We start from the raw sequence: 22,008 nt of genomic DNA, 5'->3' as shown, positions 1-22,008 counted from the left end.
AAGTTTTAGACCGCTCTAAAGAAAACTTGCCCCACAAGCTACGGACTGTAGAACGCAGATACGTTCCTGGATTCGCCGCGCATGCGCGAGTTTTCCCGTACCATCTAACAACACTGACTCCAATTCGTGCTACCTCACCTCATTTAGCGATTCCGATACTCTGATCTGCAGTATTGCAGTAGAATTCTGTGTGCAGAGTCTTTTGGAGCCATTCTTGTTATAATTATTTAGAGTATAAGCAATGTACATGTAAAATACAAATATTTTATGTATAAATCGACAATAAATAAATAAATAAAGACAATGTAATAAAGAAACGTATTTGCGTACATATTTATTTAACCACCAGTTTCTCCCGAACGTCTGACTTACCGTTCATTGCACCAGTGGCGCACCCAGGATGTAATCTTGGGGGGGGGGGGCCGAGTTGAACCCAGCCCTAGGTTTTGCGTGATGACCTTTTTTTTAAGCCAAAATATCTATCAACGGTACCCAGGGCGGTGATGGTAGGTAAGGCGCTTTTTTCGCGCATGCGCGAGTTTCGTCAGGACCGTATCTACGTCCGAAGTTTGTGGGGAACTGTGGCAGCATCGGCGGCGCCCTACGCCGGCTACGCCGCGCCGCGCCGCTGTCACAGTGGGCCGAAAAACGGGAATAAAATATTGCAGCGTTATTTATGGGCTTAGGGTCATAAAAAAGTAGGTCGTTGGATTCGTCTTGACGCCAGCTATAACATAATGAAATTATGCGAAATTAGCGAGGTGGCCAAGGTACCCGATCTTTGTACATGACTGAGGCCATCTGAGGTTAGAATAGTCGCGCATGCGCGAAAAAAGCGCCTTACCTACCATCACTGACCCAGGGCTATTCCGCGATTTTAATTTTGGAAGCTGAACATTTTTTTCTTGGTGGGGGACTTGGCCCCCTGGCTCCCCCCTGGGTGCGGCACTGCATTGCACTACTGATTTTCGTGCCACTTACTTCAATAGCATGTTCTCCTAATACAAATCCAATTTTCGAGATTTTCGAAAATTTTCACCAATTTTCGACCGTCTGACTTGTCGTTGAGTGGCACTACTGAATTTCGTGTCACCTCCTTTTTTGCCGAAAATATTTGAAAATCTCGAAAATTGAGTTTTGTATTAGGAGACATGATATTGAAGTAGATGGCACGAAATTCAGTAGTGCAACTCAACGGCAAGTCAGACGGTCGAAAATTGGCGAAAATTTTCGAAAATCTCGGAAATTGAGTTTTGTATTAGGAGAACATGATATCGAAGGAGGTGGCACGAAATTCAGTAGTGCAACTCAACGACAAATCAGACGGTCGGAAATTGGTGAAAATTTTCAAAATTCAATTTTCGTGGTTTTCGTAAATTTTTGAGTATCTATTGGAGAACATGATAGTAAAAGAGGTGGCATGAAATCTTTCGAAAAACCAGAAAAGTGAATCTTCTGTATTCGGAGAATATGATCGTCTCTTAATGCAAAATTTTCGAAGATAATCTAATTCTACTATCGCATATCTATTGTGCAGAGCACGAGAGAAAACTAGCGGGAAGGGAACGGGGAAAGAAGCCTGACCATTCAGATTGCCTTCGCGTTCCTCTTGCCCCGTTCCCCTTCCGCTATTTTTCTCTCGTCCTCTGGACAGTACAGACTGGGGAAAAACAAACACATTAACTGTTGTAACTAATATTCTTTATTTTTCACAAAAAAATTACATGAGTGCAGTGTGTATTCCAGTGGCGCACCCAGGATGTAATCTTGGGGGGGGGGGGGCGACTTGAACCCAGCCCTAGGTTTTGCGTGATGACCTTTTTTTAAGCCAAAATATCTATCATCGGTACCCAGGGCTATTCCGCGATTTTAATTTTGGAAGCTGAACATTTTTTTCTTGGTGGGGGACTTTGCCCCCTGGCTCCCCCCCTGGGTGCGCCACTGGTGTATTCTCGTACAAGCTGTCACTGAACGGTAATTGAAATATACGGCCCCATCCGTGTGTGAGCCCCTGGGGGACCACCGATCGCAGGAATACCAATCTTAGATCAGAAATATAAATTTTAGAAGATTGAAAGTTTCGACAGAAGTGTTCGTTGAATTAACAGTTGAAGGTAAACAATAAAAAGCATTGTGGGAGGTGTGTAAGGGAGGAGGTGAAGGAGGAGGATGGCAGGGGATGGTGGGGGAAGTGTTAGGGGACGAGGGGGAAGGGGGAGAGTGGCTGAGGAAAGTGGATGATTGGAGAGAGAAAATGTGTGTGTGTGTGTGAGCGGAAGAAGTGCGTGAAAGGTATGTAGTATGTAAGTATGAATGAACGAAAAGATATGATAGGAGGGAGTAAGGATCGACCGGAAGAGGGGGTCCAAGAGGTTAGGGAAGAGGGGGGGGCGTGTGTGTGTGTGTAGGATGGGGGGAAAGGGAATTGTGCGAGCGTGCGAGTGAGCGAGCGACGGCAAGCGTGCGAATGAGAGATAGGGTGGGGCGAGCAAACGGCGATGAGAGTTTAGGGCGGAGGACGCAGGCAGGGACAGGGAGAGGGGGAGTAGAGATAAGTTTTAGGTTGAGGAAGGTTTTGTAAAAGGGATTTGTAACCTTAAGGGGAAAAATAAATTATACTACAATAAACAGCATTGAAGAACCCCTGGCCCACCCCGTGTTATAAAGCGAATTAACCTCACAAAAAAAGGTGAAACTTATGATTATTGAAAGTGAGCTAGATGGATGACCCTTGGTCATCTCTGGTCAGCCTTTGGTGAGTCCATGGCCCTCCTGGTCCCGGAGTTCGTCCGCTCCTGCCGGAATCCGCGTCCCGACGCCCGTCTGACTGACTGAGCACCGAGCTCAGGCAGCGCGTGCACAAACTGATTTTCCTTTCGCGTAGGAACTAAGAAGTATATTGTGCAATACAGTAAAGTTGTCATCTCTAGCTCACATCGCCTGTTCCGAGTAGGGACATAGATCGTGTAGGGAAACTATTTTTATATGACTGTGTCGAACGCGTCGACCGCGTCGACCGCTCCGAAAGTATTAGGTTGGAACGAAAGTTCGTAGCGTTTTTAAATCAAACTTCGAAGATAAAATTAAAATATTTATTCATAGGTTTACTGAATAACATAATAAGTCACCTAAAAACTGGCAAAAAGTAATACAGCAGAGAATAGAAGATACGTTACTCAACAAATCTATGTATAAATATCCTAATTTTATCTTTAAGTTTTAATTTAAAAACGCTACGAACTTTCGTCCCAACCCAAAGGATGCCGAACGTAGAAAAGGAAAGCAAGTAAACACGGACCGCTCACTGCGTTTGGCGGTACTGCTCGGCGACCGAGGCAGCTTGAGCTTCTGGACCCCTCGCGGGGATGCCCCCCAGTGGAAGGGGTACGCGAAGGGACAGTGATCGTGGAGATCCTTAGAGAGCTAGATCGCGACTTTACTATATATGTATATATATATATGTATATATATATATATATATAAACTTTACTATAAACTTTATTATAATAAAAAAATAGAATCACTTTAACAAAAATTAAGCAACTTTTTCAGTCTTTATCTTTCTTTACTATTCTTTTTATCATTCTATCCTTCATTTGCAATCGTAAGACAACGCGTCCTTGTTTGTTCAGCATTTCGGTGACATAATTGAATCTGTAAACGCTATGTAATAATTTAAAAACACAATTCTGTGTTGCTTGTTAGGCAAAATTGTTCGGATACTTGAACGTCCTGTCACTCGAATATTTCGGTCCGACGATCCAGATTCTATTGTATTAGTTTTTATTTACATTACTCCCGACATAACAGTCTTCCCTATACAAGGTTGCTTCGTTTACATCTCGACGTCGGCTAACAGAGACCAACCATACCGAGAAACATGAATTCAACGAATTCCTTTCTGTCGTTTCCCCCGATAGACGAAGCAAGTTAAACAAAGAGATCAAGTAAATAAAAAACGCGTATTCTCCTCCGTAACGAGGGCAGCCCCAGTTTGTTTTATAATCAGGTCGCAAACGGCCAAGTTAATTTCTGCCGGAATTAAAGAAATTAGGAGTTTACGCTTCGCTAGTACCGGAACTCTCGGTACGCGATTGTAATACGTAATGCTTTGCCGCGGGAAAATCGATTAAAATGATCACAGAGCACTTCCACCGCCTTTTACCAATCGTTCTTCACCGTTAAATTATCCAGGACATTAATTCCCTATGACCTTCTCGTTCGTTTTACTCCGGGAGCCAATCGAGTCGGTCCTAGTAAACGGATTAACAGAAATGTCTGAAAATCGACTAAAAAACCGTGCAACCGTAGGCGACAAAAAGTTGTTTTAACCCGCCGCGTTTCTCGATTACGATCGTGTGATTGGGATTAAACATGTAAGGTGTTTCGCAAAAAAAGCTTTTATTTACATTTCTTGTTCCTCGTTCGTTAGCGCTATTAGTTAATCTAAAATTGCAATTGAAATCCCACGAAAAAAAGTCGATCGCATTCACACTGATCACGTCTGCCGTGTGGAATGTTTTTCCTTTCACATAATAAATACAGCTTTTTTTCCATTTCTTCACATAAATTAAAAACGAGTCTTGCATTTACAACTGAGAACGATGTTACAAGTGTGTGTGTGTGTGTATATATATTGTCGAGAGAACGAACGCGGTGACTCTTTGATGAGCGCCACTATTGGATCTCACACGTATTCGGTGCAGCAGTAAGAAAATAGCGAACTTTCAGATCCGAAGGATTGAAATTTTCCTACGAGACTCGCAACAATAAAAATCGGTCATCTCACAACCTAATACCGGTTTCGCTCGTCTCTGTTATTACCCGCAGTGATCAGTGACTTCGTGTTCGATTCAGTTTGATTCCGTTTCTCGTGTACTTTCGTTTCTTCATATAACACATGTACAATACTTTTTTTTCGGATACATGTAAAAGCTATTGCCGAAACTACTAATGCTCAGGAACGCAGCCCGTTTATTAAGAATGATAAATTCTTATCGACACCAGTCGCAATCTTACACGTCCTCGCAGAGTCACTGCGTTCGTTCCGCCAATTCTATGCACGACGCCGTGTACATGCACGCTTCGTACATCGGTAAACGTGTGTTTTTGTACGTGTCAATCCCATGGGGTGGGTGCGTATTGGATAGAACCTGCACGAATTCTATCGCAACGATATTTAATAATATCTACTCACGACGAGCCCGTATACCTTATTTACAATGTCCATATAAACATATACACTGCGCTTTACCGCTTAAACCTATTATCGATATACGAAGTTGAAGAAGGTAGAAAGTACTATTTTGTACCTTAGGTTCTGAGGGATAAAAAAAAAATAGAACGATTAGACGTGTACAGAACGATTCTGACCGGACCCCGTCGACGTAAACGTTCACGTAGCAGCCTCTACATATATGTACCTCTCTGTAGGCTTCTGCTAAAATCAAATATACATTTCGCAATAATCCTGATCGTTCTCGGTCAACGAACTCATCGATTTCAAAACCATTCGCATGCAGGTTACCATGATAATTTCGAAATGAGCTGAGCGTGTGAGCTTTATAAGCTTGCTCACATACATGTACGTAATCGGGTTTCGATTTTGAGGGGAACGTCGACGTCAACGGTCCTGGCAACGAAAGGTCGGAGTTAAAAGTAAACTGTAAAAAGAGAAATGAAAAAGTAGGATCTAGGGGAACGGGGAAGGGGTTTAAAACAAACTAATGCTGGCCTGTGTGCGAAGATCAATCCTTCGTGGTCTCCGACGCGGAGAGGAAACATCGTTACGTGGTTGGTCGCTCGACATATTGAACTCGTTTAACAGAAATCGTTGATATCCGTCCCTACGAGCGAACGCGAGTAGTAGCTCCTAAGTGGCTACACCGACGTAACTTAATATATATATATATGTATATATATATGTATATATTTAACAGGGAATCCTTAATCGAGCCTTAACCGCTAAATAAATCTTACAATTGGACTGAGTGATAAATTATTATCGACTGTACAACGCCATAGTCTTTTTCTTCTTCTCCTCCATTGTTTTCTTTTTGTTTGTTTTTGCTAGTTCACTCTTCCCATTTCGTCGTTTCTTGCCGTTTCCGGGATTTCGCAGCGTCCGAATCGCAGAACAGACGACGACTCTCCGTAGTACGCGTCTGCTTCGTTTTCTCTTTTGGACCACGTGAATGTGTGTTTCCACCTCGTTATTTTTTCTTTTATTCTCTGTTCATTACAAAATATACTTCCTCCTGTCGATCGCGATCAGCGGTCTAGTGGGATCTCGAGGAAGATGACATATGTATCGGTGTGCAAGCGCTTCTGCACGGTTTTTCATCATTCGGAACAACTCAACGAACAGGATAGGGGTACACCGGGACACTATCCACGAAGTGTCCGTGTCATCAAATCATTCTAAGTCCGACCGGGCCGCAGCCTTTGCCAGGAGAACAAGTAGGAAATTACTGGCAAGAAATTAGACGAGATAGAACTCTATTCGTTCGGCACATGATCGTCTTACAAACATTTCAAGCCGTTCGGATTTTTCTGTAGAGGAGGAATGAGCGATGCAACCGGAAGTAGACGGATTTCGCGTCTAAATAATTATTTAAGATTGCGGATTAGACCGATATTTTAAGAAAGTGCGATCAAATAAACAATTCTTTCAGTGCTAATGGTCTTTGTGGATGCAAAACAAATAAAAACAGTATTGAATTCTATCGAACTTTGCGTTTTAGTATTTTCTTAAAATTTTTATAAGCAATATAAATGCATAAAACTTTGCAGTCTATAATTTATGCTCGTAGATTACATCCACTCTTATGTGCATAGGTAATACATCAATTTTTATTAATTTTAATCGCTGGAGTGCGGTTTCGATGCCTTCATAACAACAATCCACACAATCTAACAATATTTTGTTCTGTTACTTATTATAAACTTATTAAGAGAAGTACATTCGTAAAGTAAATACGCAATCTATTGATCACCAACCGAATATTCCATGCAGAAGGAATCTAATTCCATGGAGTGTTTCAGGAGACGTTATCGTAAATAATAATCCAATATAAAAAATGGTGTTCTACAGTTTCCATTCACTTTAAGGCGTAGAATCACCTGCTCTTCGGCCACATCGCTCATCGCGTGACGTTCTGCCTTCAACAGAGTACACGATTTCGGAATTTCCGGTATTCGTAGAACTTCTGCGTGCTTTTATCGAGCGCGCAGATTTGGTTTTCATTTACATACGATTTCGATTAATTGTAGAACGGTCGTGCGGACAAATAGAATCCCATCGGGTCTGAGAATAGCACCGTGCATTTTCACAAATCACATTGGCGCACCGATACGTTCCACAGCCGAGTTTCTTACTACTCGAAGGAAGGAAAAACGAAAGAAAGCATGTCTCCTATAGGTCTCACTCTCGCGAGAGATACAGCGTTCATTAATCACATGAACCTTAATAAGTACCAAGTGCCTAATATAAGGTCAAGAATTCGAGATACCCTGAACTACCCACGTAACAGGTAGAGGAACTCTGACGCGAGTTCGCCGTATACTTTTTTTTCTCGTTTTCTTCTTCATCATCGTCATCGTCATCGTCTCCTCCCTCTCCTTCTTCGTCTTCTTCTTCTTCCTCGCTTAATTGAGAACGTCAAATAAATATCGATGCCATACGGCCAAGGATTCGTCGGCTCGGACGTGGATGCGAAGCAGGAGAATGCGAATGGCAAGTAGGTATCTATACACAGGACATATCTTACATAGAATAAGATAAAATTAGTTCAAGGGTTTAGACCGTAGTCGCGACAGCCTGGAACATCCTATTTGTTTCGTTGACGAGAGTGGCACAAGCATCTGCAACAAACTGAAACAACAGGCATTCAGTGATTTTGATCTCTCGCAAAATGTTCCGAGTCATTCCGTGCCAAATCGATCACTTTTTGCAGGCACCATCGTCGATTTTGTTCTAAATGAAATATGTTGTAGTCCATGTAAAATTAGGGGGGGTTTAAATCATCATTTTGCCGGTTTCGAAAATTTTTAGAAATGGCAGGCCGTCAAAGTTTTCAATTTTTGTCCATTTGCCTCGCTTACGAATTTTTATCTCAGGAACTATTTGTCGTAAAGATAGCTTTTTTGTAGAACATATATGATTCCTATAAAAACTAATATCTATAAAAGAAGTCATGATAAAAAAGGTGTTGTTGTCCAAGAGTGGTTACTAATATTGTTCTCCAGGTACAAATAGAGTTATTTAGTCGTATACAGTCTGCTGGTATGTTCTCGAGACCAGATTTTATTTTGTAGTAGCCCAATCCTTTCCGAATAAAACAAAAGAAAATGTAACTCGATCGGATAAATAGTTCCTGAGATAAAAATTCGTAAGTGAGGCACGTTTTCGCCAAAACGGGCAAAAAGTGAAAACTTTAACGGCCTGCCATTTCTAAAAAATTTCGAAACCGGCTAAATGATGACTTAAACCCCCAATTTCATACAGACTACAACATATTTCATTTAGAACAAAATAGACGATGGTGCCTGCAAAAAGTGATCGAGTTGGCATGGAATAACCCTCTACAAATTGCGCTACCATTTTCAAAACTGGTTTTTTTTCTTCCAGTTATGAATGAAATTATGTCTCGGATAAAAATAAATATAAATAGCAAATGAACAAGATATATTAATTGTTTAAATGGCAGCGTAACTTGTGGTTCGGGCAGTGTAGGATTTCTATTAGAATACTACTATTCTATTATACTTTATCTGACGACCGTTTTTCGATTCTTTTCTCCAACAAAAAAGTTCTACGGCTGTTCGAGGTAAAATGAAAATAATCTTCTCTCCGTTACCGTAAAAATGGCGTAACTTTTCAAAGACCAATTAACACTTCAACTTCTTTTTATTTCTCAGCTCATAATCACCGCTTTCAGAACTGCTACTCTAAATCGGAAGAAACCGCATTATCTCCCATCATCATTAAGCTACAAAATCCTCGAAACTATAGTCCCCGGTCTTCTCGTAGGAGCGGGAGCCGCGCTCACTAATTCATTGTTTCTATTAAATTATATTCGCCGCTTCGGGGAACTTTAGATCCCTCGGTTTTAAGTCAATTTTCTTTTTTATCAACTTCCATGGTAAGATAAAACGGTTGCGGGAACTTCTACAGGGGTCGTAAAGAAATGGAACGCGTAACTTTTTTAACGTCGCCGTTCCATCAATTAGAGGATCGTCTGAATGGCAATATCCTTTTTCGAAAAAAAGTCATGGGAATTATAAAAAATTATACGGGTTAGAAATGTTCTGCAACTGTTACGCGAACGGTGTTCTTAAAAAAAAAACGATACCGAGAGTGTCATAAAGGAACATGAACAAATTCATCTAAAATTTTATACAGATTACATATCTTACTTACAGTGACTATCATTAATATTCGGACGCTGTAAAAAAAACGATAACTTTGTTAATATTGGACTATGCGATTTGAGCTTCTTTGGGAAGCTAGAGCAATTAGTTTACTACAAGATGTAAAAAGAAATTTTTTCAAAAATTTCATTTGGTAGGAATTGTAGAGAAAATACTAAAAGTTACATTTACAACTTTTTTATGCGGGCCTATATTGAAATTTTAAAAAATATGTTTTATAGATCTGTGTCAATTATATGCACTGTGAAAGTTTCATAGAAATCGGTTGATGCGGGAAAAAACGACAGGCATTGAAAGATGTAAGAATCCTTAAATTTATTGCAGTTAGACGCCAAGAAACGTGAAAATCTGCAATTTTTACCATCTCTAAACGTTTATAGCTCATTACAACGTCGACCGATTTTGATGAAATTTTCAGAATATGTTTAACACATAAAAACGTTGAAAGATACAACTTTTAGTATTTTCTCAGCAATTCCGACAACTTGCAGTTTTCTCCAAAAATTTTTGTCACGTTGTGTAGCAAACTAATTGTTCCAACTTCTCCAAAAATTTCAGGTCGTATACTCCCATATTAAAAAAGTTATGTTGTTTTTGAGAGTGTCCGAATATTAGTGGGAGTCACTCTGTATGTACCAAATTTCAAGCTTGTATGTCAATGGGAAGTAGCCAAAAGGTTTTGATGATCTGACAGTCAGTCAGTCAGTCAGTCAGTGACAAATTTAGCGATTTTTGATGTCCCATATCTCGGAACCTACTAATGTTGGAAGAATAATGTTTTGTCAATATTGAGACATGTGTACACTTAACAAGTGTACGAAATTACATCTCTCCATCTGCCTCCAGTGCAGAGTTATAACCCTCTAAAAAACGGCTAAGTTGTTTCGTGTAGAAGGCACTGCCGTGCACCTAGATCTTGGTCTGTGAAAAACGTGTTTCTCGTTTCGAATGAATTTCGCTTATTTGAGCAGTGTCGCTCGATTCTGTCCCTTGAGCGGTAGCGTGAGTACTTAGGTGTGCGAACTCACCGAGTCAACGATGGAACAATATCGCTATCTGGCGACGGGATCGGCCAGACTTTACGTGTTGTTGTACAGCTGATGGTGAGTCGGATGCTGACTCGGGTGTGGATGTTGCAGCGAGTGTTGATGCTGACTCGGATGTGGGTGTTGCAGTGAGTGTTGATGCTGGTGTTGATGGGGGTGGGGATGGGAGTGTTGATGCTGCAGGGCCGGATGTCTCGCGTTGAATCTCACGCTGCCAGCCAGCGAGCTTCCTCTGCCATGGGTGCCAACTACGCTGGGCGTATCGGACAGCTCGTCGTCTTCGGCTCCGAGGCTTCGGAACCTGACGAACCCGTCCTCGGCGACCAGCATCGTCGATCCCGTGGTCGGCGTCTGCTCGTGCATCCCCTGCACAGGTGTATGCCGGCCCCTGCTCTCGGAACTCCTCAACGTCTGTATCCCATTGCCGTGTCGGTTTAACGAGCCGCGACCTTCGTGCGGGAAATGGCCCATGGTGCCTGACTTGCGAATGGAATGTCTCTCGAAAGTACCTGCGACAATGACAATGCTTAGCATACCGTTCCACCTTTGTGCCTCGCGAAACAACTGGACGATCTTTCTTCTGTCGTTTTGCCTCGTTCTCCTAGACGGCTCACTTTCTCGTTTTCAGGGTAATCTCAATTACTGCGGAATAATTGTTAGAGTCTACGGGACCTAGAGTCAGAGTCCTATTAGCCTACAGTCTCGGCCAGTGTTCGGCAAACTGTGGCTCGCGAGCCACGTGCGCGACTCTTTGGCTACTTGAGTGTGGGTCTTCCACGAATGACGTGTTTAAAATTAATCTATTTTATTTTAATCTAAAAGTATCTAAATTTCAATTTGATTCTAGTTTTATTCAGTGCACCAGTTTCAACCGACTCCTAAAAACGGTTCTCGTAAAGACAGCTGATATTTGGGGCTCTTTTGACTAACGAGTTTGCCGACGACTGGTCCAGGTTAACAATATTGACTACAACAGACTATTTCCCGTATGATAAAGAAGGCAACCCCAGACGACTAAACTGCGGATCTTATGCTTTTTTAAATTAAGACTACCGGTACATTATTTATAACCGAGTACAATCACTAAGAAAAGAAATCAATTTCTCTGTAATTTCCTTTCGTAACGATCTAATTACTGTCAAACGTCTTGGAGCAATGACAGGCCGATCTGCAGGTTCGAAGACGACGAGAAACGCTTATGTCACGGTTTTCAATATTGTTAGCCAGGTAGCCAGCATTTCAAGCACCTCTCAAAACACGAGAAAGTAGAACGACACATTGTTCCATGCGACCTAATTTGATGCTTTACGTTCTGCGATCAAACGATTCAAGTATTTGAATATCTCTGTGCAAACATCTTGTCCGCGCAATTCTGCCCCGACTCATGCAAAAACACATAATGGAGTGTGCTTCCCTTATGTTCATAGAAGCTATCGATTCGATGCGGACTCGATAAGGTGTCTATATTCGACTAGACTTTGCAACGTTAGAACTGTCTCGTACGAGACATGCTAGATTTTATCGGTGGTTCGATTTTTCAACCATCTTTCGAACTTCATTGTTTAATCATATTGCAATTCGTAATGCATATAGTTGTACGAGTATCTAAATCTGATTGCCAAAGAGAGAAAAATACAATTGTTAACGATTTAAAAAATCGTTGTACTCAAAAGGTTAGACTCTATCGGTTTTAGTGCTGATCTTTAATCAGTGATGAAGCATCATACTCCAGTCAATGAATGCTCGTAAAGGGGGTGTAGAGGGAAATGGAAGGAACACAATTTTTAACTTTGGGACTTTGTTTGGACTAGTCAGGAAGTAAACATACTAAAAGTCCCTACTCCTAGGAGGTGAGCGGAGTACAGGGAGCACGTAGAAGGTCCCCTTTTTCGGTTTTCCGCTTATATTTCGGAAACTATGTGTCCTAGCGATAACACCATTCTATACAAAATTAAAGCTGACAAAATGTGCCATAAGATTGACTGCATTCAGTTTTTCGCTATCTCCCATAGTTTCCGAGATATCCGCGCTCAAAGTTCACTAATTGTGCTGAAGAATTAGTCAACTTTGAGCGCGGATATCTCGGAAACTATGGGAGATAGCGAAAAACTGAATGGAGTCAATCTTATGGCACATTTTGTCAGCTTTAATTTTGTATAAAATGGTCTTATGGCTAGTACGCATAGTTTTCGTGATATAAGCGGAAACCCGAAAAAGGGGACCTTCTACGTGCCCCCCTGACTCCGCTCACCTCCTAGGAGTAGGGACTTTTAGTATGTTTACTTCCGAACTAGTCCAAACAAAGTCCCAAAGTTAAAAATTGTGTTCCTTCCATTTCCGTCTACAACTTTTCTTTGACTGGACTATCAGAGAAGCTCTATATTTTCTATTTCCGATTCTTTTTCGCAAGAGCCACCCTTCGATCAGCGGGGTGTATGCACACAGTCCGCCGAAGAATTTCATATCGCGATACCGCAAGGACTATAGCGAGCCGTCTAGGAGAAGAGGTTGATTTAGGTCGGTTGGGTCGATACCTGATATGTTCAAATGCTCGGGTAGCGTGTTCAGCGGGAAGCTATCGTCGTAAACCTGTTTCCCCGTTCTCATCGTGTAATTCTGGATCGCCTGGTTGGTGCTGCAGATAGCCGGATAGAGCACGTCGTCCATGTTCTCCGTGGACGTGGAGCTGCCGCACGGGAACAGTGCGAACCCGGAGTGGACGGTGTGCTGTTGCAGCTGCTTCTCCCTGAGGGGATACTGCGACAGGCTGGCGACCCAGGCTAGAAGTCCGCAAACAGCTAGCTCAAGGAGTCTGACAGAGAACTGCCAGCCCCACCAGAGCCAGGGGTAGGACTGCGGTCGTTCTTGAACGTTGCCGAAGATGCCGTACAGTTGCACGAAGCCCATCAGTATGAAGAATAATGCGGTGGCGATGCTGGTGGTGATGGCAGTGCTCAAGGCCACGGTGGTGGGATCAGCGCCAACAATGTGATTGGCACCGGCAGCTTTGTTGCTGGCCACGTGGATCTGCGAGCGCACCACCCGGTAGACATACATGTAGCCTAGGCCTAGGGTGACGCAGACGATGATGTAGATGCACTGGCAGATCAGCGGCAGGATCTTCGCCTCGTCCTGGTAGCCTAGCACGTGGGTGGACACGTGCAGGGAGACGCAGAGGACGATGTGCACCGTGGAGGATAGTACCAGTGCAGGTGGCGAGAGGAACTTATTGTTCAATGGCGGCGCCTCCGAGCAACGGGCCAGGTAGAGCACCAGGGTGGCAAACGCGGTGGACAGCAGAGGCGCGGGCAGATACATCAACACCCGGGACAGAGGCTCTGGCAGTGAGTGGCCTAGGTTGTACGCGTCGTAGAAAAGATGGAAGCACCTCAGGGTGCAAACGGTGGTGAGCAGCAGGTGGACCGTGAGGAAGTAGGATTGGGTGAGTAGGTTGGTCGCCTCGTTGAAGCGGACGATCTTGTAGATCGAGTAGAGGGCCATCAGGGTGAACATGATCGCTGCGACGTAAACGTGCAGGGACCAGGCTATCCGCCACGTGGACTCCAACGGATGCGGATTGACCTGGGGCACGTTGCGGTCGTTGTCCTCGTTGGGCCTCTTCGGGGCGGGGGCGGGCGGTTGCGGCTGAGGGTACGGTAGCCTTTCGGTGTCGATGATCTCAATGTTCTCCGTCTTGTAGCCGTTTTCGTTCCTGAGCCCGTGATAGCCGTCGTCGTCGTGCCGCCTCGTGTTCGGCAGGTTGAAGATCGTCGGCTGGGTCACGGACCTCGAAGAGTCGAGCGTGCTAGACGGCCTGGTGGTTGTACTGGCCGCGGTGGTCATCTTCTCGGTGGTGGGCATCACCGGCGCGTTCTGCGCCGGGATCTTCGTGGGCAACGGCTTCAGCAGGATGTCCGGGATGTCCTGCTTCCGGCCATTGCTACCCGACAGTATCCTGGATATACTAGGATAGTGAAGCGTAGGCACGAACTCGTTGGTGTTGTTCCTCCTGTCCAGCTCGCTGGACTCCGCCAGATTCTGCTCCTTGCTGGGCGTGTTCAGAGGTTTATTTCTGGAGTGAGAGTGTCGTTCTGGGATCTGTGTGGGACCTTGAAGATCCGGGGGCCTGATGGGTATCCGCTCGTGAGCCGGCGTGCCGCTTGGCGGTGGCACCGGCCTCTTCGGACCCGAATGACCATCGTGGTTCGTTCCTCTTAAAGTAGGCTTGTCTGCGAACGGGTGCAGATAATCTGGCGGTAGGGGCGGGGTGAAAAGGGCGCGGGACGGGGGCGCATAAGAGGGTAGCTCGCGGAACACTGGGGACACCGTCGCTCTAGGAACAGGATACCTTATAGGCGGCATCGACGGGCTGGCCGTTGTGGTGGTGGTCGTGGTGGTCAGTGACGACGGCACCGTTGACAAGGTGGTGCTGGCCGACACCTGGGCATCGTAGGCGGGCACGCTGCGCTTCGTTGTCGCCGAGCTGTGCGCCACCTTGCTGAATATCGCTGCTAGCTTCTTCTCCAGCGCGGTGTTGTCCAGATTGAAGATGGGACTGTTAGGCCCGCCGTCGCCACTCCCTATGCAAACGGTCGAGCGGCACGCCGTCATCAGCAGCACCGTGGCCAGGGTGACGATCGAACGCATCGTCGGGGTCATGATGACGCTCGGCAGTAGAAGCTGGACCACGACGGAGAATCGTTCGACTCAGCCGAGCATCGGTTCATTCCATAACCGATGGCGGAGAAAGCGAGCACCTCGGCTAGTTCGCGAACTATCGCGGTGAAGAGTATTCTAATTGACGTAAGGACACTTGTGGGGACCTGTCGAATACCTTTCGCGAACAAATCCCGGGGATTAAGCCTCTTCTTCTTCGTCGTCACTCGAGTCTCTTCACCGTAGATATCGGAGGAGTCAGATATTACATTCCTAAATGTAACAGTTTAGTCTACGTTGTTCCTCTTGAATCCCTGTTGCGGGCCGGTTCCGCTTATCATCGGCATCTGTTGCATTTCCCTTCGGCAACGGAACCGCGTTATCACTGGCCTGATATCTTTGGTCGATTCCCTTCGGGTCTTCGACCCGCTCGAATTCCCGTCGAACGATCCGGATTCCGGCGTCTGTCTATCCCGACTTTAACCGCAGCCGATGTCTATCTACATTTTCCGGAGTATCTCCGGGTAGCAGCGAACAAGTCCGCCGATGTAGACGTCCGATCTACCCGATTCTCTTCGCTGCTCTCGGTGGTGATCCAGGACACGGTGCGCGGTACACACGGCGATTGGGTTCTGTTTCCCTCGGACACGAAAGAACTATTTCCGGCTCGGCTGGCGTACGTCCATTATATCATCGGGATTCAATAAACCGAGGATTACTTCGCCGGCGTAACGGTGTTACCGGCTACCTTATCCCTGGCAGACTCGATTTAAAACCTATCTACTTTCACGGACGACGAAACATCGGCGTGGTGCTTGTTGCTGGCCGAGCTTAATCCGATATCATCATTGCTCGAAGCCATCCCAGATTCGCGGGAGCCTCGGGCGAAACCTGAATTCCTGAGGGTACATTTAATGTCTGGAATCAGTCTGAAGTAGTTCCTTCTGGATGGGATGCCTCCGTGGTTACACCGCGTCCATTCATTTCACCCGGAGAACGTGTGCGCGGCTCCCACTTCACAGCCTCTCTCCTCTCCTCTCCTCTCCTCTCTCGCTGCACCCTTCTCTTCCTTTCTTCTTCGTCGTCTTTTTCTTCCTTCTATCCTTCTTCTCCCGCTTCGCTCCCGCCTCCTCTTCTCACAGCCCTCCTCGTCCAACGCCCCGTAACACGGTTACCGGAACACCTGTGAAAAATGTTTCTTGTTAATTCCTTGGTTGTCCTGCCAGGTGATTGGTCGAAGAACAACGACGCGAACGATCGAGGAAATTGTGCGCAGGAAGGGGGACAAGCGCGGGACACCAGCGATTGATGAATCGGGACTCCAAGACTGATCCCTCGGTTGACAGTCCGACTGCTACGCCGATTGAGCCGTCAGAGATTGCCGGGATTGTTGTCCCGATCGCCGCGAATAATGAACACGCGCGAAACGCTCTTTTTTCATGACGAAGGGAATTTATCGCATCAACCTGGCCACACACGAGTCTTCCAACGTGCAAACGTGACGCGAAAGGAGACGACGCTTAATTTCTAGACATTTTCCCAATCAGTTTATCGCACAAGTCGATCTTCTCAAATGACCGAACGCAATCTTACTTAGTTTGAAATATTCTTGTTTTGAAGAGAGTGTATTGGGATCTTCTTCAACCCGTTCGCATTTTACATATGTCGCACAAATGGCCAAGTACAATATAAAATGGAGGCTATATGAGAGTTTAATCAACCTTCTAAAATTACTACAACCTTTTGCTTGGCTCCAGTTTCCTACAACTGATACACTACATTTTTATTTTGCATAACAATCCGCAGACTACTAACAATGCTTAATTATGTATATTTATCACAAAAGTCAATGTTTAAAGAATCATCGTGTTACAGAAATTATGTTGGGATCTTTCTGACCCATTCTAATCACTAGACTGCGGATCTTTATGCAAAATAAATATGGATTGCATTGATTGTGGGAAGCAGGAATAACATAAAAATTGATTTCATCCCTTAACGACTTTGTCGTTAATATTCTGTTGATATTCTTGAATTTTTATAATCTTTTACCCAACCAATTTCTTCATAAATGCATAAAGATCCGCAGTCTACTAATCACCGAAGGATAACAAGGTAGTAGTTGAAACACACGTCCCCTTTTTCTCCAAGTATTTCAAAGCCGCAGCAGCTAATACCGTTGATGCCGCGAGATTAATCTGATTCGTATCACCATTTTCAACAAGAATATAATAATCGTTTTCTTCCTTTCAGATGAAGCTCAAAGTACAAGAACCAGTTCTTTCCGTTCGCGATATAAATTCCATTTTCTCTGCGTTGGTGGAGTATAAAAATGTTATTATGTAGAATATTCTAAAGATGCATGTTCCTGTACGGCGAGTCACTGCCATCGGAAATGAATATGTGCAAGATAACTGTTGGGAGAAATAACCGGGGAGTTCTAAATGGAAGGAGCGAGTATCTAAGTTGGTCGAACTATCGATTTCCTTAAAATGTGCATCGAATTCGTTGGGAAATATAGACCCCGTTGCGTATCGAAAATATTATATAATGGCCTAACAAATCCAGCTATAGTGCAAAGACTTTAATAGACGTTGAACGCGAAAGCGGCATTTTTAACAGTAATAAAATGCAACACCTGGCGAGATTAATTACGCCAGCAAAATGTTTAAACACCCGTCATGAACATGTGTTTTATGTACGTTATGTATGTATGTCGCGGAATGACTCCATCCTTCAACCTCAAAGAGCTAACAAGCGGAAATATGGCGGTACCTGTATCATAACTTTTATTCAGGCGTTTTTAGGGGTATAGTAACCAGTAATCCACCATCTTTTAGTATTCACTAGTGCAGTATTCACTTTTATGGGAATCGGAAGATTACGCGTTTCATTTCGTTCTCCAGTATCCGCCATTTTGGAGAAGAAGAGTAGAGAAGAACGAAACAGATTTCTTTTAGAATGATGTACGTTTGTTAGTCATTTGTTAAATAATATTATTTAACACAGGATACGTTAGATGAAATGTCAACTTTGACAAAAATCGAAAGTGTACATCTGCAATGGCGTTCTCCAATATCTGCCATCTTGGAAAAGAAGGACGAAGAATTACTATGAGGGTGCGCGCACGCCTTCCATCAATTAATTATTAATAGAACATATTGTTCGCGCATGGTGCACTCGAACACTGACAAAAACGTCGAATTTGTTAAATGATTAAGCCCGGTTCGCAGTGACGGTAATTAAATTCGCCGCTGTTCGATGAATCTGAAATAAGGAGGACAGGAAAAATCGGTTTGAAATGTAGAAACGTGTTCATTTTCGAGTGATCGGACGATAACAAAGGATTTCATCGGCGAATAGAGGATTATCGAGGGCAGTGAATAAACGGGTCATACAGCGCAGAAATTAAAGATCGGAAAGCAGCTTTTAGAATGGGGCCGCGGGAAATGTAGGTCCCATTGAACCGACGCTTCCACCGAGTATAAGGGACATAATAAGATAAGACACGTAAAGCCAATACGAAATAAGAAGCCGGGGAAGTCCCACTTAAGGGGTTAGCGTCGCGCCAGCCACCGGGTCTAAGATACGACACCTCCAGTACCTTATTGAAAATAGTCCACTGTAGATATTTCCCTGAATATTATAAAATCCATAAAATTTTAATACTCTCAATCGCGCGCTCGATTTTCCACCAGCTTTCTAGAGCGTCCCGTATTATCGCCGCGCAGTTGCGCCGCTATTATACGACTTCGTTTAAAACCTAGATCACACCCGACATGAAATTTGCAAATTATTGAACGGCCCGAAAAACCATTGTCTAGAGACGGGCTAAGCCGGGATAAGCCAGGCCCTTATAACATCGCCATATTTGCTTCAATTTTTCCACGCTTAAATATTCCTTTATCTCGCCTTTGTTCTTCCGGGGTGTAGCAACAATCTTATTCTTGCGTTATCGCAACTTTCTTATATATTTTCACAAAGAAGGACTTTTCTCCTTTGAAAATAAAGGGATTTATATTTCTTTTCATTACATCTTTTAGAAATCTTTCATATCTTCTCTTTAAATAAATCCTTTCAATTAAATTTCTTTCAGTCCAATCCCTTTTCATTCTTTTAATTGTTTGGAATGTTTGAAATGTTTGGAAATGACAATATAAATATAATTAACCCCTTGAAACAAATGTGTTTGACATTTGTGTTTCATCTGTCAAGTTTCATACGTAATGGCCTGATACATTCAGTCATCATTCTTTTGTTATTGTAGAAAAGAATTCTTTTCTAATTGTAGAAACGAATGGTGACTGTGATTAATGAAGCTGTATTCTTTAAAATTTAACCATTGAATTTTATTTTCAAATCGGGCACGAACTTACGCAATTATCTGATGCTTTCTGAACGATTTAATATTATGGCAGAGCATTGTCCGACTGTCTGGCGGAAGCAGTCCTCTCGGGAGCGGGTTGCGTGGTGTCACGACATCCGGCGCGGGTGGTGGATATTGAAAAAAATGTAATTTAACGTGAACAATCGATCGTAAATTGAGACACACCGGGTCGACCGCGCGATGGTTGTATTAAATTTCGGGGATTCGAGTTACACGGAAGCCGTTCGAAGAGCGGGCAGAGCAGCTAGCGTACAACAGGAAATTGTCGGACCGTGTAAAAGAGCATAATGCGAGGACGAGTCGGGTACCTGGGTACGATGATTGCCAGTAATCATCGATCTTCAATTATACCAAGTCGCGTTTCACCAGACGGATTTAATACAAATGCGATTTTCATTTCCCGGAATTATCATCGGCCGCGATATTACCCCGTGGTCAACGAGAAAATCGCGGAGAGATGTGAACAATACAAGTGCATAATGTGGGATTTAAGCTGGTAATCGATGATTAGCGTGGCGCACGGATTATACACGATCACGTGTAAGCACGGAAAATCAGTATCGCAATAAACAATGCGACTAGAGGGCTCTCTGCCGCGACAACAGATCCCAACGTGCTCTTGTTCCCGCCGTTTCAACCGTGTAAAAGTGTGCTCATTTATTTGCGACAACGAAGAATTATGCATGTTTAATCCTCGCACGATCTTCACGAGTGATTGCGCAGGAAATCTTTCGTAAATACACATCCGGAGATTATGACGGAATCGCGGGAGAATAAAAGATTTTACAGTATCCAACTGATTTTATGCATTTCTGACAAAAATGGTAGGATCAAAGCAATACAGTGAAGACATTAAACAAATTGTAACACATTACCAACCGGGGATTATTGTATATATTTGAAAAATCTATGTTACATGGCTAAACACTTTTTCATGGAACTTTCAATAGCAACAGCAATTTTCATTGTGAACTAACAAGTCACCCTCAATAACGTCATCTAATAGTTTCATTTAAGATTGCAATGTAAAAGAAGATTTCTATGCTTTCTTTTGGTACAGCACAATTATTGAAAATCCTATTAATGTAGGCTTCCGGTAGGTAAAGTGTTAAAGTTCTGTCGAGTTGTTGTCAACCCAGCAATGTTATTAAGGAAAGAAATAAAGGGTAAACTTTACTTTACCGGACTCAAAATTGGTGTCTTTCTCCTACAAATTATGATGTACACTCCCAAAGAAAAAGATTTCTCGTGTTAAGATTATGCTAGCGTGGAAACTCTGTGTAGTATGTAAAACATACCTTCTGCGAATATGTAAACAGAACATAGATTGACTTTAGTTCAATGAGTTCTCTTAATTGGAAGGGAAACACAATAATTCGCGACACAAACAAAATGATAGCACACTAGAACTATTTTTACATATTCTTCAGTGTTTTGTGAGCTTCTACGGAGTTACAGTATTCAATTTGTGTTTAGAGCTTTGTCGTATTGCTATTTTCATAATGGGTCGTGGCAAAAAGATTAGTAGTCCAGTCAAAGAAAAGTTGTATAGGGAAATGGAAGGAACACAATTTTTAACTTTGGGACTTTGTTTGGACTAGTTAGGAGGTAAACATTCTAAAAGTCCCTACTCCTAGGAGGTGAGCGGAGTACAGGGGGGCACGTAGAAGGTCTCCTTTTTCGGTTTTCCGCTTATATCTCGAAAACTATGCGTACTAGCGATAAGACCATTCTATACAAAATTAAAGCTGACAAAATGTGCCATAAGATTGGCTGCATTCAGTTTTTCGCTATCTCGCATAGTTTCCGAGATATTCGCGCTCAAAGTTCACTAATTTTGTTTACGTTTTGTAGATCTGTGTGAATTTTGAATCCGGTAAAGTAAAGAGCAGCTACAAACAGGATGGTATTCGAAGGAGAATTTGCTGTCTTCGTCAATGGTTTGTCAGATTGCACGTTTGCAAGATTGCACGTTTCGTTTCACACTTGAATATTTTAGTAAAATGCTATGAACAATGACGCAATCGTGGAGAAATAAAATAATTTTCCAGTATCCAAAACAGAAAATTTATGACTTCAGCACACCTAAGTGCGAGGGATAGGAGAAATTTATTTTCGACAGAAGAATAAACGCGGAGCGTAAGATGACAAGAATAAACGCGTGTTTACGAGCTTTTCCCGATATACAATATTTAACGCAAACACGATGGCATCGTAAAAACATTTAGGTTGCAGTATATCAGCTCTCGTGTAAAGAATGTGGGTCATTTCGATCCAGCCCGGCTACCGTCGTATTTATTTATTTACTCGTTTATTTACACGATTATGTACGCAGTTCATTAACCAGTACCGATAAATATTTTATGCATAATTATCCTTCGAAAGCTGCCCCGAATAGGAACGCTATTATTATCATACGACCGGCGGTCGTAAAAATTCCACGAAATCAGAACGAATACTAAAAAAAATTCAGATTTATTATAGCGA

General features: G+C 43.3%; 1 protein-coding gene across 6 annotated transcripts in view; it reads right to left on the bottom strand.

Annotated features, from left to right (window-relative positions):
* Nucleotides 1-6,209: 6,209 nt before the first annotated feature.
* Nucleotides 6,210-22,008, bottom strand: part of LOC143211928 (uncharacterized) — a 297,767-nt gene continuing 281,968 nt past the window's right edge. For all 6 annotated transcript variants that reach the window (XM_076430066.1, XM_076430068.1, XM_076430069.1 and 3 more), the window contains 3 exons: nt 13,013-16,317; nt 10,461-10,987; nt 6,210-7,873 (listed from right to left, as the gene is read on the bottom strand). In XM_076430066.1, the coding sequence (XP_076286181.1) occupies nt 10,512-10,987; nt 13,013-15,137 (2,601 nt within the window). In that variant the 5' untranslated portion in view covers nt 15,138-16,317 and the 3' untranslated portion in view covers nt 6,210-7,873; nt 10,461-10,511. The remainder of the gene's footprint in view (nt 7,874-10,460; nt 10,988-13,012; nt 16,318-22,008) is intronic.

This window comes from Lasioglossum baleicum, chromosome 9 (genome assembly GCF_051020765.1).
Source record: "Lasioglossum baleicum chromosome 9, iyLasBale1, whole genome shotgun sequence".
Lineage (NCBI taxonomy): Eukaryota > Metazoa > Arthropoda > Insecta > Hymenoptera > Halictidae > Lasioglossum > Lasioglossum baleicum.
Note: the sequence above shows the minus strand (reverse complement) of the source record. Positions and strands in the feature narration are given on the sequence as shown.